The sequence below is a fragment of the Dermacentor albipictus genome, chromosome 5 (assembly GCF_038994185.2).
Source record: "Dermacentor albipictus isolate Rhodes 1998 colony chromosome 5, USDA_Dalb.pri_finalv2, whole genome shotgun sequence".
Lineage (NCBI taxonomy): Eukaryota > Metazoa > Arthropoda > Arachnida > Ixodida > Ixodidae > Dermacentor > Dermacentor albipictus.
Genome location: NC_091825.1, coordinates 140497532 through 140515226, shown reverse-complemented (window position 1 = coordinate 140515226; position 17695 = coordinate 140497532). Strand labels below are relative to the sequence as shown.

Genomic DNA, 17695 nt, shown 5'->3' with positions numbered 1-17695 from the left:
GTAAAAAAATGAAATTTGGTAACTCAGATCTAACTACTTTAAGCGTTTTCAACTCATAGCCTAATAGCATAATAGCCGAATATCCTAACTTGGGTGCTCAGATAGCACATACTGAAACAAACAATGAATTAATATATAAAAAAAAAGAAATTGAACGTGCTCGTCGGGCCGCAGTAAGGCGAATCTGCCTTAAACATAACAGGTGGTGGCACAACAACATTTTAATAAGGCAACCAGAGATACTAATTAGATACCCAAAGCGCCGTAATTGCTTTTTTATTGCTTCGAAGCGCCAAGAGAGAGAGAGAATGAAGAGGAAAGGCAGGGAGGTTAACCAGATATGAGTCTCCGGTTTGCTACCCTACACTGGGGATGGGGGATAGGGGTTAGAAAGATGACAGAGAGGAAAACGCAAAAAAAAAAACGACCGCGCACACATGGGGACACACACACAAAAGGCGTTCCAGTTAAAGTCGAAGCGCCAAAAATGTAGCAATGCTGCGTGCTATAGACTTGATGTCGCAGCTAACGCTTGGCTCATGAAGCGGTGAGCTTCTGGCTTGGTCAACACCGCCCATTTACATGTCCTACAGCTGCCAATGTGAATAGCGTTTTGTTTGCTATAATTTTGGAAATTAGCTCGAACAAAATTAGTAAGAACAGTGACTGCATTCTGCATGTTATAACTTCTGGAACGACTAAATGTCAGCGCTAAGAATGATGCATAGTGAGGCGCGCCAGCTTAGCAATTATCGCTTACAGAAAGCTACACTTCTCTGCCAGTGCTTACATGGCTCTCTGGATCAGCGATAGATTATTAAACTTGTGACTTATACATCAAGGAAGCCAGTCTGCTGGTGTCATTGCGAATGTGTGGCGAAATTATTTTTTTTACCATGCCCATCTACTGACATTCGCGAGCATTTCTTCGTCTTTCGACTGTGTTTAGAAAAAGTTTATTTTAACAAGTGACGATACGAACACTGAGTCACAATCAGGGCACAATTTCACCAGGACGATATCATATATAAGAAACGAACCATTGTATACACGGCACGTACTCAAAGTAGCGTACGAGTCCTCACTCACTAAGATATAATCAAATAGACCCACGAAAAGGCACAGTGATACATAAACTGATTGCCGCATGTAGAAAATGATGGTCCATATATAGAGTATACACAACGGTTATCTACAATGATTATGTGACAGAGGCACTTTACGCAATTTTGAAGTGATGTGCATGAGATGTGTACATACAAAAGTGATCATGTGTACGAGAGCACACACACATACACACACAGAAATCACGGGCACCTACATTCTATGTGCATTAAATGAATACTTCTGATGGCCTGGCTACAGGAACCAAGCTGGTCGAAAATTGAGCCATACGCGTCCATCAACCACCGACAGAGAATGGCATGACGACATTCGAAGGAATTCTTCTTCCCCAAGGAAGAACTCGTCTGACAAAGACGACAGTAGCTCAAAGTAGAGCTTCCCCAGAAGTGGAAACAGAGCGCGGCGACGATGCCCCGCCGGTTACGCTATGGACAAAAGGCCCCCGCAGCAATTAAAGGTCGCGCAAAGCGGCCACGTGAGCAGCGACATTAACGTGAAATATTATTGTGAGCGTTCCCACAGTTTGTTCATACGTCGGAATGCGTAGCATGATTTAATTCCGACCGACCAAGCAATGCAAGTGATCGCAAATCTTGTTCTGTGTAGTGAAACAATACATCGTGACATAAACTTGGAGCATATGACGTCCGCTCATAGGTATCTCCAAGCTATACGGACCTAATAATAGAATAACGCGTAATATTCAGTCCCTTCTTTGATTTCTGATATTCGGGCTACATCATTCCTAAACAAATCGGGAATGTACCACTAGATGCTCCTGCTTATATAGCATGGAATTTTGATCGACGAAGAAGTGCCAGAGGGTCTATCTCTGTTCTGCGTAATAAAACAATAAATCGCGACATAAAACAGGCCCTTACATTGTCGGTTTGTAAGTATCGCTAGCCACCTAGACCTCTCATTAAAAAAGCGGATGAAGTTCTCCGGCTTCTTTATTTCTTCGAGTTCATTGTATGTGGGCTACCGCATTTTTTGCACACTGGGTATGTGCTCATATTGGCAATTCATCCAGAATAGGTATGTGCCACTGTGACACAAGGGGTATGGAACGCTAACATATATTTAGACATGTGTCGTACTTCTCTTTCCATGAACCTCTACTGACTATTCTCGCCTGACAATAGAGAGAGCTCATAAGGGAAAAGCAGGGAAGTTAACCACGTTGCACACAATTGGTTACCCTGCAATGGGGAAAGAGGAATCAAAGATGAAAAGGAGGAGAGAAACTGACCCTTTCCACACACAAAATGAAGCGCTCGTCTCTCAGTTCATGACAAGCAGTCATACAGGTCGGTGCAACTTAAGCTTTTAGTTGTGGCTACGCACATCGCAGACACACGAGGCTACGGTACCAAGATATTCTTTCCTGTAAAAGGGTCTTTCATCTAAGTGACCTTAAGCTGTCCGAAGGGCAAGCATGTCATCTTCGCATGTTGGACAGCCACACAGGAGGTGTTTTATGGTTTTTTGCCCCATGTGTTGCTGTTGGCACAGAAGACCGTCCCAATTAGGAATGACTACGCGTTCGGGAAGAAAACGCCTACTCGGAGGCGACATAGCACAGTTTTCTTCCTGACGAGCTCGACAAGCATTGTACATAGCCCTTTCAACACGACTGCCTCGGCGTCTGACACAGCACTTCCACCTGATTTGGTATTTGAATTTTCGGATAGCTTGTAAACGATGTGCTGCATAAACATAAACATTTTATGTGATAAGTGTTATGACTTCTGCGGCGCAGCGCCGTAACATTTATGTATACATATCGTCGTCACCGTCATAGTCGCATTGCTGTTGGCGTCACATGTGTTGTCGTCACACACCCCTCAATAGCTTGCCTTACACAAATATGTTTGTCCCTTTGGTAAAGATTTGTGGAATCTCGAACCAATCCGCATAGCTGAATACTTGCAAAAGTACGTGGGATCTGCATATTCTTTTCTTCAATGAAAGAAATTGTCGTGCCATCAACAGCTTCGGTGTGGCGCACATCGCAGGGCGGTCATTTCCGGGCTACATAAACGTTTTATTGAAGGCATGGATCAACTTGTAGGGAAGCTTAATGAAGACATCATAGAAGGCTGAAGACGAAATAATTAGTCGAACATTCTTTGAATAGTATCGAAGAACTCTTTCAACAAACGGCATCCTATTGCCTTCCGTTCAGCTGCGAAGTATCCATCGGTAGTTTCTGTCCGCGAGCACGTTTCTGCCAAATATTTACTTTCATTAAAAACTTTGAAGTACTCTACTGAAGTCTTCACGATCACATTCAAGTCCACGGAAAAAGAAACAGAGGGCAAAAGCGCAGCGAGCGCGCGTTATCCGGTGTTTGAAATTCACGGCATCAAGCTTGCGAAGGCATCAGCAGGGTAATACTAAAAGCGCGTAATGAATCCTTTCTACGCGGTTTCTTTCTTCACCATTGCCAGCTCTACAGCGGCGGCCTTCGGAACAGCAAGGAGGCCTTGCTCAATTCATGTTATGCAACCTTGCAACCGCTTGTGTTACACCTATTGCGGAACTGAAGCCCGAGGTCTCCGTTCTCTTTAATATGTTTCTTCCTAATACATCATCTGAAAGTACCACGCCAAGAGAGAAATACGATACATCGAACGAGCCATGCGTATTCAAACTTACCAATTTGTGATTCCATGCGACACATGGGTCAAGGTCAGTAGGGCATATAAAGCGCCGCTACATTTCCCCTGTTAGCTTCACAGTTGTCCATTCTCTGCACAAGAAACTCAGAAGCAAAGTGCAAATGTAACACCGAAGATAAGACATTAGCCGGCATATAGGCGTTGCCTATACGTGATCTAAGTTATCTCCCATACTTTAACGCCTCACTTCTACGTTGAATGCTTTGTGTACGTCAAACTCCTACAAGAAAATTGTCGTCGCAGTAGAATTCGGAGCAAATCTAACAGGATCAAAGCGACTGTCGCCATGCCTCAGCGTTAGAGCCTCATAGAGGCATTACCGAACATGTGCTTAGAGACTCTCGACATAGTCTTCGTATCGTATGGTGTCCGTATATTGGTCATAGTCTTAGCAATGTTATTGACAATGATTATAGAAAAATGAAAAATAAAATGTTTAGTTAATGTGAGAGTCTCCGCTAGGGGGCCGTGGAGTACTGACGTGCCTCACATGGGCTCCTGCGTCTTGCGCTCATTTCTACAGAAAGGCCACTCACCCTTTTCATTTTGCACCGACAGAATCGGCAAGCTGCAAGGAACCAGCGGGTACCACCTACTTTAAAAGTGAGTGCGTTTTGGTCAAGATTTCGAGCTTTATCTTCACCGACCATCCCTTGCCTTGCTAAGCCTAACGCCGCGCGAGACCCCACCGGCCCGCCGGGGAGAACCGCCGTCGCACGTGCAACAGGCACACGGTGCGCGTGGAAGGAGTTCGACAGCGCTCGCTGCCGCACGTGCGTGGCACGTGCACTGTGAGCCGAAGAGGAGGCTCGGCGCTCGCAGGCGCTGCGGCTGACAAGCAGACTTTGAGATGAGCCAAGAAACACCCGCGACGGACGCGACGTCAAGCGAACGACGAGAAGAAACCAGCGCAATGTATACAGACTCAGCGGAAGAAGCCGACGTCGCGCAATCTTGGACCTACGATAAAAACAGCGGCAGAACCATAGACCTCAACGACCAATGGCTGACATGGGAAAGGAAAGGCAAGAAGGAAATCACGCGCATCAAAGCCCCCGCAGTGACCCAATCCACACAACAGCCAGCCATGCCGCCACCGCCGCGCAAATCCAGAATGCCACCGCTACCTTTGGACGACATCAAGATTGTCTACCACCCACAAGCTGGCCTTGAACTCGCCAAATGGTCACTCGTCGCAGTCACTCACGCAATCGGAAGATCCAGCGGAATATTGCAAAAAGAATTCCATGACAACGTGCGAGTACAAATGCAAAAAGAAGAAAACCTCATCATTGCAAGTACAGCAAACAAGAACTACGCTCAAAACTTAGCCAAGGTCACTAACATACAGCTTGGAGGCAACATCTACAACGTAAAAGCCAACTCTCGTCTACCCGAAGATGTCAGCAAAGGTGTTATCTACGGTATCACGCCTGGGACTTGCAGTGCGGAACTAATGGACGGAATTCGAGTGCCAGCACGCTATACAGTCCTCAACGCCCGCATGCTCGGACAGTCCACGGCGGCGGTCATCTATTTTGAGGGCCCACACGTCCCCTACAACATCATTTATCAGAGCGGCGACTACCGATGCAAGCCCTACCGCAAATCAGTTCAGTATTGCCGAACCTGTGGCAACCTCGGACATCGTCAAGACGTTTGCCCAAAACCAACCCCAAATTTCTGCTACAAATGTGGCAAAACAAACCAACCCCCGAACCATGACTGCCATCCCACGTGCAAGATTTGCGGAGAGGGGCACGAAACCGCTGGGAAAGAATGCAAGAAAAAGCTCAAGCCCAACCCACCGCCTTACCAAGTAAGACAGCAATGGCAAAACAGGATCCAAGAGCGAGACAGTCGATGGAGCTCCAACCGCGATGAGTTCCCTGAACTAGGCGCTGCCAATGGATGCGCCGCCAACTCAAGTAATGCCTCCAGTAGCACCGCAACAACTAGCAGACCCACGTCAAGGTCACGATCAAGATCGTGGTCGCGTTCCCGAAAACGCGTGAATTACGCTGAAGTGGCCAGTGCACGCGCCGCCAACTCAAGTAACGCCTGCAGTAGCACCGCAAGAAATAACAGACCCACGTCAAGATCACGATCAAGATCGCGATCGCGTTCCCGAAAACGCCTGAATTACGCTGAAGTGGCCGGCAGCTCAGGCAGTGCCAGCGTCGCATCGGCAGAAGCGGTAGCCGTAAGAGCCCTCGAGAGCAAGCTACAAAATCAACAAAGTCTCATAGACAGACTATTCCAAAGATGCAAAGAATATGAACATGGAAGCAATCAATCATTTACAGCGCTAACCACGGATGCAGTTGATTCCGCTATCGAAGCTAGAGTTCAAAAGCACCTCCAGGCTTTCGAGGACGTCTTCACAAAGAACATCCTTGCCCTGATTGAAAACATCACCAAGCCTGTCGTCGAGAAGATTGCGACCCTTAACACCCAAGTGACCACCCTCGCGAATCAAGTCGCCACTCTCACAAGCCAGGTTACCGGCCTAACAGCCCAGGTCAACAATTTCATAGCACACGCAAAGAACAATTATGTCACCAAGTCCTACCTCGACAGCCTTCTCAACACGACCGAGCAGGGTAGAAAGAAGGCTCGCACGAACAGTCGCAATGCCTCCCGCTCGATCTCACCCAACCATGATGCTGCCTGTGAAGCTGAAGATCCTCATGATGGCGACACTTAAAACCACAACAAAGAGCCCGCAAAATACTCTGCGCATCTGGCAACGGAACTGTCGATCCTTCCGTCCCCGGTATGCAAACCTACAAGAACTTGTCAAACTGGACTACCCTGATGTAATTGCCCTACAGGAAACCAATACCCACAACGTCCGACTTCAAGGATACATCGCTCATGCACAAACTCAACGCACAGCCATCCTTACCAAGAAAACTCTCACAACGCAGGAACACGAAATAGAAGACATCCCCATCGAGCACACCCTAGTGGAGATCATACCAGACAGAAAAACGCAGCAAAGTCTCTTTATCGCCAGCATATACAGCCCTCCTCGTGATCAACTTCCGGGATTAGACCACTTTGTCCGTGAACTTAGGAAACGCACGAAAGGCCATCAAGTTGTTATAATGGGAGATTTCAACGCCCCACATACAGCATGGGCTTATCCAAGCACCACGAAGAAGGGAGCGCGAGTGCACGACACTGCTCAACACCACAGGCTAACCCTCTGGAACGACCCATTGCAGGCCACGAGAGTCGGGAACAGTGTCTCCAGGGACACTAGCCCGGACCTTACGTTCACAGCGAACGTCCACTGGGCCGAGTGGAGTCGACTCTCGGAGACGCTCGGAAGCGACTACCACATTATCCAACTTGACATCGCGCACAACCGGAAACCAAACAAGACTGGAGTTGCTCGACTAACAGACTGGAAGTCCTTCAGAGACAACCTCAGCGGCAACACAACAATTGACGACATCGCCCATTGGCTCAAGGGCCTTCTCATCACCGCAGAAAACCACACCAAGACCATCCAGCTAAGCACCAACACCCCCGCAGTCGACCCGCATCTCCTTCATCTCTGGGAGGCCAAAAGAAGCCTCCTGAAGAGGTGGAAGAGACAAAAGCTCAATAGAAAACTTAAGCAACGAATCGCCCTTCTCACCATACAGGCCCAAGATTACGCGGAGCAACTTAGCAGGCAAAATTGGCACGCCTTTTGTGACAGCATACAAGGGACACTCAGCACCAAGAAAACCTGGCATCTCCTACGCGCTCTCTTAGCTACCGATCGCACCAAAACGCAACAGAGGCAAGATCTACACAGACTGATCCACAATCATGCTGGATCGGAGGATGATCTCCTTCGTGAGCTTCAGCAAAAACTTAGCACCGACAAGCCCACTTCATCAGCCACCCGAAAGGCGTACGGCGGTACACCAAACCCAGAACTCGATCGACCATTCACCCAGGCAGAGCTCCACGCAGCATTAGCCAAACTCACTAGAAACGCCAGTCCCGGCAAGGACAGAATAACTAATAAGCTCTTACGCAACCTCCCGCAATCTGCCACTACAGCACTGCTACAGTACTACAACGACTGCTGGGAAAAGGGGGACCTACCAGCAGCCTGGAAGCATTCGGAGGTCACCATGATCCCCAAATCCAACAAACCTCTTCGCATCGAAAACCTACGTCCCATTTCCCTCACATCTTGCGTGGGCAAACTCCTCGAGCACATGGTGCACGACCGGTTAACAACATACCTCGAGGACAACGGACACTTGCCGCACACCATGTTCGGATTCCGGTAGCATCTGTCCACGCAGGACGTACTCCTGCTCCTCAAAGAAGACTTGCTTGATTACCTCGATCACAGACGCAAATCATCAATCCTGGCAATCGACGTAAAGGGCGCATTCGACAACGTGAGCCACGAAGCCATTCTCCGCAACCTCGAAGATACAGGCTGCGGAGCCCGGATCTATAACTATATCAGCAGCTTTTTGACGCACCGAACAGCAACAGTAGGCGTCTGCAACCTCCGCAGCGATAAATTTCGGCTACCCAACAAAGGAACCCCACAAGGATCAGTTATTTCACCCCTCCTTTTCAATATCGCAATGATCAAGCTACCGAAACAACTGAACGCCATCCCAAACCTATGCCATGCCCTTTACGCCGACGACGTCACACTCTGGACCAAAGCACCTACTACTGGACAACAAGAACGCAATCTAGAAGAAGCCGTAGATATTATCGAAAGATACCTCGGAGACTGCGGTCTCCAATGCGCACCTGAAAAGTCGGAGCTTCTTGTCCTGAGAGCACGGACACGAGGAAGACCACCTAACTATATCGAACCCGATCCTAGCGTCTCGCTCAACGGAACCAAGATCCCTACAGTCGACTCTCTTCGCGTACTCGGACTTCACATCCACAAGGACGGATCAGGGGCGGCCACTCTCCCGCGTCTCCAACGCACACTGTCACAAGTTACGCACCTCGTCAAGAGGATCACAAACCAAAGAAGCGGACTCAAGGAGCACGACACGCTTAGCATAATTCAAGCTCTCCTAACTAGCCGTATCACCTACGGAACTCCCTACTTGAAGCTCAAGCCGGCAGAAATCAAAAAACTCAATGTCGTCATTCGAAAGGCAATCAAAGTAGCCTTGACGCTGCCACCCATGGCATCAACGGAGAAACTCCTCCGGCTCGGCGTCCACAATACATGGGAAGAGCTTGTCGAGGCTCATAAGATCAGCCAACTAGAGCGGCTCAAGCTCACACCTACCGGACGTGCAGTTTTGCGCTACCTCAACTACAGTGAAAGCTACATTGCAGACACAGACCAGAAAGCAAGAATCCCACCTGCAGTCCGCGACTGCATCAGCGTTGCAAGTATACCGCGCAATATGCATCCAAATTATCATAAGGAGCGTCGCCAAAGCAGAATCCGCGCACTCAGCAAGAAATACGGGAGAGACCCTCATACGAGGTACACCGATGCTGCCCGGTATATTAAACGAAACGCCTTTGCCCTAAGCGTCACGGATCACCAAGGCAAAGAACTTGCAGCTGTCACCATCCGAGCAAGAGCCCCTGAGACTGCAGAGGAAACGGCAATTGCTCTAGCAATAACAACTTGCCCTGAAGTAGCAATAATACTAACAGACTCCCAAGCAGCAGCTCGCAACTATCAAAAAGGCCGCGTATCAGAAACAGCGCTCAAGATACTAAAAAATCACATCGCACGCGCCCCGCTCCCCGACACCTACATCGACTGGGTTCCAGGCCATCAGGGCATGACAGGAAATGAGGCGGCACACGCCGCTGCCCGCGAGCATACCAGCCGGGCTTTCCTGCAATCCCACACTAGGCCGGCCACCAACGTTGATGACATCGCCCTAAAGTACTCGGAGCTTCTGCAACACCACCGACTCAGCAGAAGAACGTACGCTTTGCCACACAAGAATCTAAGCAAGGAGGAAGAAGTCATCCTGCGCCGCCTACAGACCAACACCTACGTGCACGGAATAATCATGCACAGACTGTATCCTACGCAGTACTCGTACATATGCCCCCATTGCGACGTTCCAGACACCCTGCAACACATGGTCCAGGATTGCCCACTGCGTGGCACACCCACAGACCCTACCTCACAAGCTCCACAAGACGACTCCAAAGAAAGCCGCCCCATAGAAGCACAAGAAGAGCGCCCCAAATCACCGCAGATCCATACCATAACCGAAACGTGGGAGGCCAAGCTTTCCTCCGATGACCTGGACGACCAACGCAGTCTCGTCGCCCGGGCCAAAGAGGCAGCCCAAGCCAGAGGGTTCTTGGAATAAGGAATCCTCCCACCTAGGGCGAACCGGGTTCTGACTCGGTTTACCGTTTCGGAAAATAAAAGTTTAGTTCTCTCTCTCTAGTTAATGTGAACTAAGAGCTCTATTAGAGTTCATGTTTGGCTACCGGATGATCGCGTTTCAAAGATGAAGATGAACAACGCAGCAAACTAATTCGTTCGAATCAACATTTTCTAAATAGCGCATTTCTATTTAGACATAACAAGCCCAGAAAGGAAATGAGAAAGTAAGTTGTGTAGCGTCACAGAAACGTTCCGCACGAATGCTCTCGGGCCATATCTTGCCATGCCGAACTTTCAGAAGTGTCATTTTACCCTTAGAGCAGGTCGCCTACACCTTCAACTGCTCTTCCCCGGGTCGTCCGCGCCTAACTGGGCATAGGGTAATGAACCAGCTCGCAACCGAAGCCGGCACACGAAAGCGTTTAAAGCAGGCACATAAGTCTGTCACAAAGTGCTCAAGCGATCACATAAAAGCAGTCGTCAGTCAGCACTTGTGATGTGTTTTTTATTTGTCTCCGTCCCAGTCGCGCTGCGCCTTTTCAAGAGCTACGAAGCAACTCGTCCAAGTCAAATTTTACTGAAGCTCTCGGCCTGATTCTCTGTTTACGATGCCTGAACAGCATTTACATCAGAATGTTTTCTTATAGGATGCTTAAAAAAAAGGAATATTGCATAATGAACTCTTAGCTACTTTTTAGAAGGTTTTGCATTTTCTCGGACAGCATTCAAACACAATTTTCATTCTGCTGGAATAAATTTATGGTAGGCTATCCGAGCAGTTCACTTGCCCTTTATTCCCATGTTGCACCACAGAGACGCCGTCTCTTGATGGAACGGCAGTTAAGTGTGTGCAGCGTGGTCGGTACGGCCTTTCTTTTAAATAGCAAGAACACAAAAAAATTTTTGAACTCTGAGCAGATTCAACTCCAGTTGACATCTACGTAATAAAAAAAAAACATTATGTTGATGTGACTTCGCAAGTGTTGTATGTTGTGATGCCACCTGAACCAAGGTTGGCGTCAAAGAGGTTCATTAAAGAGCGACGCATGCCCACTGACACATACCTCAAGGGCGCATGCCTAGTGGTACATACGGAGTGCTCCCTGTGGCAGATACCCAGTCCCACTTACCTACCCAGTGGCACGCATGTTTAGACTGTACTATCTCCGGATTGGTCCAGGAAAACACCAAGATACACGTCAAAAGCTTGGTTGACTCGGAAAAGAATGCACCGCATTGAAATGATACCAAGACTGCAGTGTACGTGCTGACAACAGTGGTATGTTGGCTCGGCGTATGCGGACGACTCCACTTTCATCCGTGATCCACAGCAGCGTACTTCCAGCGGCAACGTGCTTGTGAATGATCAGGCTATCGCCTGAAGTTTTCGTCATGCTCCGAAACTATATAGCCTGCTAGCTGCTAAAGCCCCAGCAATCAAGTACGTCGGTAGAGCTACCGTTGTGGTTTGAATGGATGCTACTCTGGCTATTGTTGCAATGGCTTCTGTCAGTTTCAACACTTTCAAGCACCAGGGCACGGTATACAAGAATGGCCCATACGCAAACTACCTTGATATTGCTGGTGAACATGCTGATCAAGTATCTTCCGATATTTCTATGGCTCTCAAACAAGCAGACATTTTTCATGTTCTAATAAAGAGACAAATGAAGAGAGAGAAACGTAGTTTATTTTCGACTTTCCAATTCGGTAGTTGTTACATGCAAAAGTGTGTCACATAAGTAATACTAGTATGCGCTAATTAACCATGGTTGCTTTTCGCGCGTACTTCGAGGTCAGTAGACCGTCGGCCATGGGCCGATATTACTACCACTATATTCGAGATCCAACTCCATCCCTGCAGGTAGCTATACCGCTCAGCAGGCAATGTTCAGTGTTGAACAGACTAGCTGAAGGCGTTTAAATGAAAGTGTCGACAAGCAACATTCAAACGACGCTGAGAGAGCTTGCCGTTACTGCCACCCGGCTCTCTCACGCTACATGTGCTCCGAGGGCACCATTGCATAAAGTAGTCGATCTTTCGTTTCACTAGAATTATTTGACGAAGACTCGTACTCGTTTCGACTAGCCGTAGAACATGACATTGTTCCAAAACAACAACAATGGAACTTGTTTCATACCAAAAGGTCAAACGAAAGGTTTTGCAACTGAAACGCTGTAATGAGCGAGGCAGCGCGGGCAATTCGCTCGGAGAGAATTCGTTCAGGTCAGCGAAATACTCCGGGTATCCGTGAAAGTTGTTGAGAGGCGAAGCACGACCACAACTGAAGAATCCGTTCGCCTGTATTACAACACATGCGCGGCTGACATGAGCGCTTGGTGAAGAATAAAAATCGAGTTATAACAGGTTCTTCAAGTAAATAATCAGCTCTCCGCACTGACACCAATAAGGGGACTAAGTGATGTGGCAAGTGTACGATATTCATCTGAAGGTGAGTGTTACAGAAATGTGTGGCTTGTTATGTAAAATACAAAATGCTTGGTGTGTCTGTCATTTCCTTGTTCTTGTGTTTCTGGAGTAAGGCCTAGCCATTAAACAAGAAAATATTTCCGTCCTGAGCAGCTTGTATCCTTGTGCGAATGGGCAGAATAAGTTAAATTTAGAGCAGCGACACACCGCATGTAGCAATGAGCGCCGCAGTGTCAAGAAATCATTTTGTGTTGACCCTGGTATCAATGCTGAAAGTGTTTCCATCTGGGAGCAAAGGGAGCCTACTGTTCGTGTAGATGTAACGTTTGTTTCTCTGAAGTTAGTGTACCACTAGCCGTTTGAGACGAGGGACGCGTCGCTTCCACCTTAGAACAAAGGACAAAACAACGTAGGTGTGAAGAAAGAGGGAGAACAGTTTGAGGAAAAGGGGATAGAGTGCGGGAGAAAGCCTTAAGGAATATGGCACAAGGAACAACAGGCAACAAGCATTCTTGGACAGAGACGACAAATATGGACGTGAACTACAGCACGGTTTGCTCTTCCCAGAGCCCAGAAAAGCCAGCAGGGTAGATGAAGTGAAAGAGCATATGAGAGTATTTTGCTATGTGCTTTGTTTTGCGAGAACAGAAAGTACTTGCAACGCTGGCGTTTGAGGAGCTCAACAAAGACGAACGGATAAAAGAGAACACGCGAGACGTGGACAGTACGAGCTTGGCAAAGTAAGGAAGCTGCAATAGTGTTGGGATAAAGTAGACGAGAAGGACATGTGGTAGGCACACTTCATCGCAACAACTGCGAGGCAAAGGCGGTGTTAATGTTCGCGTTTCTTCTCAACGCAGTTAGGACCACCCAAGCATAGAAGTCATTGCGGTTGGTAGAGGGAAGGGGCAGTGGGGTGCAGAGAAGTAACGTGGTACGAAGTATCAAGAAGCAGGGAAGCTGCGTAGTGCAGCCAAGTTCGGGGAGATTTCAAGCCCATACTGAGCAATAACGTTAACGCACATCTACTTGCTATAGAGCACTCTAGCATCGTTCGTCAGAACCAGACAGGCTTAAATTGCACGTATCGCCTCGAACTTGGCTGCTCGTCTCTGGAGATGACCACGGTCTCTTGTGTAAGGTGTCGTGTACGTTTGTGGGTTTTGTTTTCTAGAACGGGTCTCCTTCTGCTGTCATCATTTAGGCACGGCCAACAACGACACCACCGAGCCTGGTGGACTCGTAGGCGGCGGCAGCGTCCGGTCCGGAAAGTGCGCTGGAAGTGAAGGTGGTGTCAGCGGCTGGCCTGGACTCGGTGCCGGGCTCGTTGGTGACCACGTCAGCCCTGTAGCCGAACTCGTCGGCCACGTAGGTGACCACACGGGTGCGCCCGTCGCCGAGGCTCAGCGAGTAGCGGCCGGACACGCGGCCACTGCCGTCACCGGTCTCCTCGTGGCCGTGACTGCCCTCGATGTCGTTGGACACGTAGCCGAAGGAGTACGGCTGGGGCACCTCCAGGGGGGCCGGTGCAGCCAGAAACGTCTGGGCACTCTGGAAAAGTAAATTGCAAATATTTGTTGACATGATCAGTACTCGCTACAGAACATAACTTTATTATAAATGGGCGGTAGCAACCGGCCTTGTGACGCATACGATACTAAAGAAAAGAAAATCCCCCCCCCCCCCCCCCACACACACACGCACCCTCATCAGCCTGGCGCAGCAGTAGTGATGTCCGGGATTTATCAAATGATCAAAGCCAAGACTCTGAAGTTTCAAATGACAGCTAGCACATTGATTAATTTTAGTAGCTATGGTTTTGCGGTAGCTCTGGTGAATAAAAATACCACGTTGTCATCAGCTAATACGCGACGAAACTGGCGCGTAAGAAAGAAACAGAAGTAGGTTGTCAGCCCTAGAGAAAAATTCATTTTCAGCGTGAGTTAACACTTGGCAGTGGTTTGCACAAAGTGGCAGTGGCAGATTTTCCTTGTGTACACAATCATTAAAAAATGGAACTAATTGGTTGTAAGCGTCGATGGGGAAGTCATTGTCTGCCTAGCAGTCATAGAAATAGATCTAACGGGTAGCAAAACAAATGACTAATGGGTACGCTCTTCGCATAGTTCAAATGATGTTACATCCCTGCAGTTTACTTTGTGCTCGGGAAATACGTACTCCGCTAGTTATTCGGCTTTCTTGGACGAATAAATTCAGATAAATGAAGCATAAATGCGTTTCCCCTCAACAGAGGCTTACTGTATTTTTAGTTCGCGGCCTCGGACAAATTTGTATATAAAAATAAAGGCCGAAACGTTAACAGCAATCTGTATAGCTGGCATTCCAGCTGCGCCAGCCTAAGGTAAAACTTAAACAGCATGAAATGAACGCAGCGAATGCATAATAGACCGTGAAACACCTCGCTGCCTATCTTCCCATCGTCCGAGTACAGTTTATCGGGCTTAGCGCGAAGAGAGAGCAGGTCAGCGGACATCCAGCAGCCAATATATCCAAAGCGGCATCAGAATACGGCCCCGATTTCGGTAATACTATGAAGAAAACAACAACAGAAAAGCGTAAAAAGAAGACGGCTCGCATAAAGCGAGCTTCCGTTAGCCGCAATTCGCTAGCCATGCACGGCAGCTTGAAGAAAACGCTAACGGCCGCGCGACGTGAGGAAGCCTCAGTGTCTCGGGGCTGATCTTAATTACTTACGGTTTCAAGGACCAGGTAGGCGCTGCATGCGAGAAGGGCGAGTACTGCGTGCTGAAGGACGTTGACGCAGGTTCGAGGCACGAGTCATGATGTGACCGAAATGGCGATGAGCAGACCGTGGCCAGTCGCACGGCAGGCAGGAATGCGATGCAAAAAAAAGTGCAACAAAATGAGGACGAGAGAGCGCACAGTCAAGAGACCATTTCGCGAGATTTGCTGGCGCTTTTAGCAATCGAGCAATTTTTTTTCGTTTCCTCTCGGTTTCTCCCACTTTCCAACTCCGGTATTGCTGGTCGGAGCTTACAAATTGTGTGGGTGCGTGTGGCGTTTCCTAAGTACAATTTGCCAGTCTGACATATCTTGCGACCTTAGGTGTCATCGATATGTATCCATCTTTCTTACTCGCTCTTCTTCTTTCTTCTTTTTTTTTTCAACCTTGAGCGCAGTAAGTTACGGGAGCAAGTGCGTATTCGCGGTGCTAATTTGGCAACTAAAGTGACGAATGTAGCTGTCCTTATACAGCTTCAATCGTTTTGTATTACGCTTTCAGCACAGGCTCAGCTTCTCTTCATATTTGCGAATGCAACAAACGATGTACTAGACTAGGACAGTAAGTGTCACAATTTATGGCGTTACGAGTAACTTCTGCGTGAATTTTAATGCGGTCACGCCAGCCGTATTTCCTTCTACGTTCTTTCCAAGCATGCCCAGCTGCAATGCATCGGTTCAAGCTTTGCACAGTGTCACGCGCACATTACGTAAGTTACAGAGACTGTTGAAAAGGAAACTTGCAGTAAGATGCAAAGTCGTTATTACATTATCACACGCTATACCAACATAGCATAAACGCGCCTTTTCATGCAGACAGCATTTCCAAGCTGGCAGACGCTCGCGTGTTATCCTTTACCTCTTGCATACCTTCACGTTAAAGAATCGAAGGACTAAAAAATGATAGTTGCCTGAAAAGTTAACTTGCTAACCTACACTGCAGTTAAATACCTTTGTCATTCACGCCCTCGCTCAGGCAGCGCATAACCATTTAAATTATGCAGTGAGATGACGCTAACCTTAGCTTGCGTACCGAATAACACTGTTGCCTTCAAGAAAAAACAAGGCCTGTTCGTGCCTCGTCTATAGGTGGGCGGCTCCTGTTTGCTGCCCGCCGCCGAATCGCTCACCTTGTACATGATTATTTTTCCTTCGTTCGTGGCGCCTTAGAAGGCGATTCTCCCGCAGAAGACAGAGAAGCTAAGAGGAACAGAAGAAGCTCTGCACGGTCTTGTTCGAGCAGCAGTGTTTCGCTTATATAGGGCGATCCCCCCCCCTCCTCAGAAAGGCCCCTCCTACTATTCGGCTTCGGGCTCCAATGGCAGTCGTCCCGACCCAGTAAGATATTGTCTTCGGATTCTCATATTTGCATAAACCTCCCCCTCTTTGTCGAATTCGGTTAATTTCTCAAGCCCGGGGAGCGAGCGAAAGAAGAACAACCTCAGCCGCATCTCCTTGTGATCGCGTTTCCCCCCGCTCTTCACAAACACACGCACGCGAGTTCGGCTTTCGCCTTTCGAGGTGAGAGCGTACGCTGGGGGCGCCTCTTTTATTCTTTCGAGATAAAAGTAAAGGACGACCAGCCCAGCACGGAGCAAAGCACAGCGGTAACAAAGATTCCGGGCGAACCGACAAACGCCGGGTGACCCTCAAGAAGCGGCGTCGACCACGTATCGGGGACCCCTTCCACCGCGTCGCCGATGCCGATGAAACCCCCCAGCGCCCATATAAGCGATTATCATCGCAGCCCTATGGAAAAAACGCAACCTCGCAGTTCCGAATCATCGCTTTGTGTGTTCTCTTTCCTCCTTCTTCTCTGATTTCCGGTTTGTTTCACATCTCCTCTTTATTTTAATTTTTTTTTCGGGCGCAGCATTCCGCTTGTTAAAAAGGGCGTAAAAGAAAAAACGCCCTCGAAATCGCGATACCTTTTCGGCACGCTTGATGCCGCTCCGTTGCTTTCTCGACTTTCGTGGGGTATGCGCTTTGTTAGTCATCTAGAGTACTTTGGCGGTCCCTCTTTCTGCATGCCTATCGCAATAGAATATATCGAGCCCCTCCGAAAGAGGTATCAGGTTTAGTAATGAAATGAGCAGTGACTGAGGGTGCTATGCCACGGTGAAGCTGAAATTTCAGCGAGGGAAAGCGCTTTGAGTTAGTGAACACAGAAGCCAGTATAAAAAGCGAAACATGAGAGGCCCTCAAAGGTCGCGGCGTAATAAAATCTATGTATCTAGTCGTTTCTTGGCGTTGGGGGAGCTAGGGCGGTCGCTAAACGAGTAAAGTTATCGTTAGAAAATAAGGAAAAAAAGGAAGCAGGACAGAGCACATGTT

The 17695-nt window shown here is 48.3% G+C and overlaps 1 protein-coding gene across 1 annotated transcript in view; it reads right to left on the bottom strand.

The window, feature by feature from the left end:
- The window catches only part of LOC135908364 (uncharacterized), a 29980-nt gene extending 13330 nt beyond the window's left edge, over positions 1–16650 (bottom strand). The window contains exons 1-5 of the mRNA XM_065440129.2: positions 16492–16650; positions 15314–15364; positions 13805–14149; positions 7343–7396; positions 6123–6318 (exon numbers count right to left, since the gene is read on the bottom strand). Of these exons, the coding sequence (XP_065296201.2) occupies positions 6123–6318; positions 7343–7396; positions 13805–14149; positions 15314–15364; positions 16492–16500 (655 nt within the window). The 5' untranslated portion in view covers positions 16501–16650. The remainder of the gene's footprint in view (positions 1–6122; positions 6319–7342; positions 7397–13804; positions 14150–15313; positions 15365–16491) is intronic.
- Between the last annotated feature and the right edge of the window lie 1045 nt (positions 16651–17695).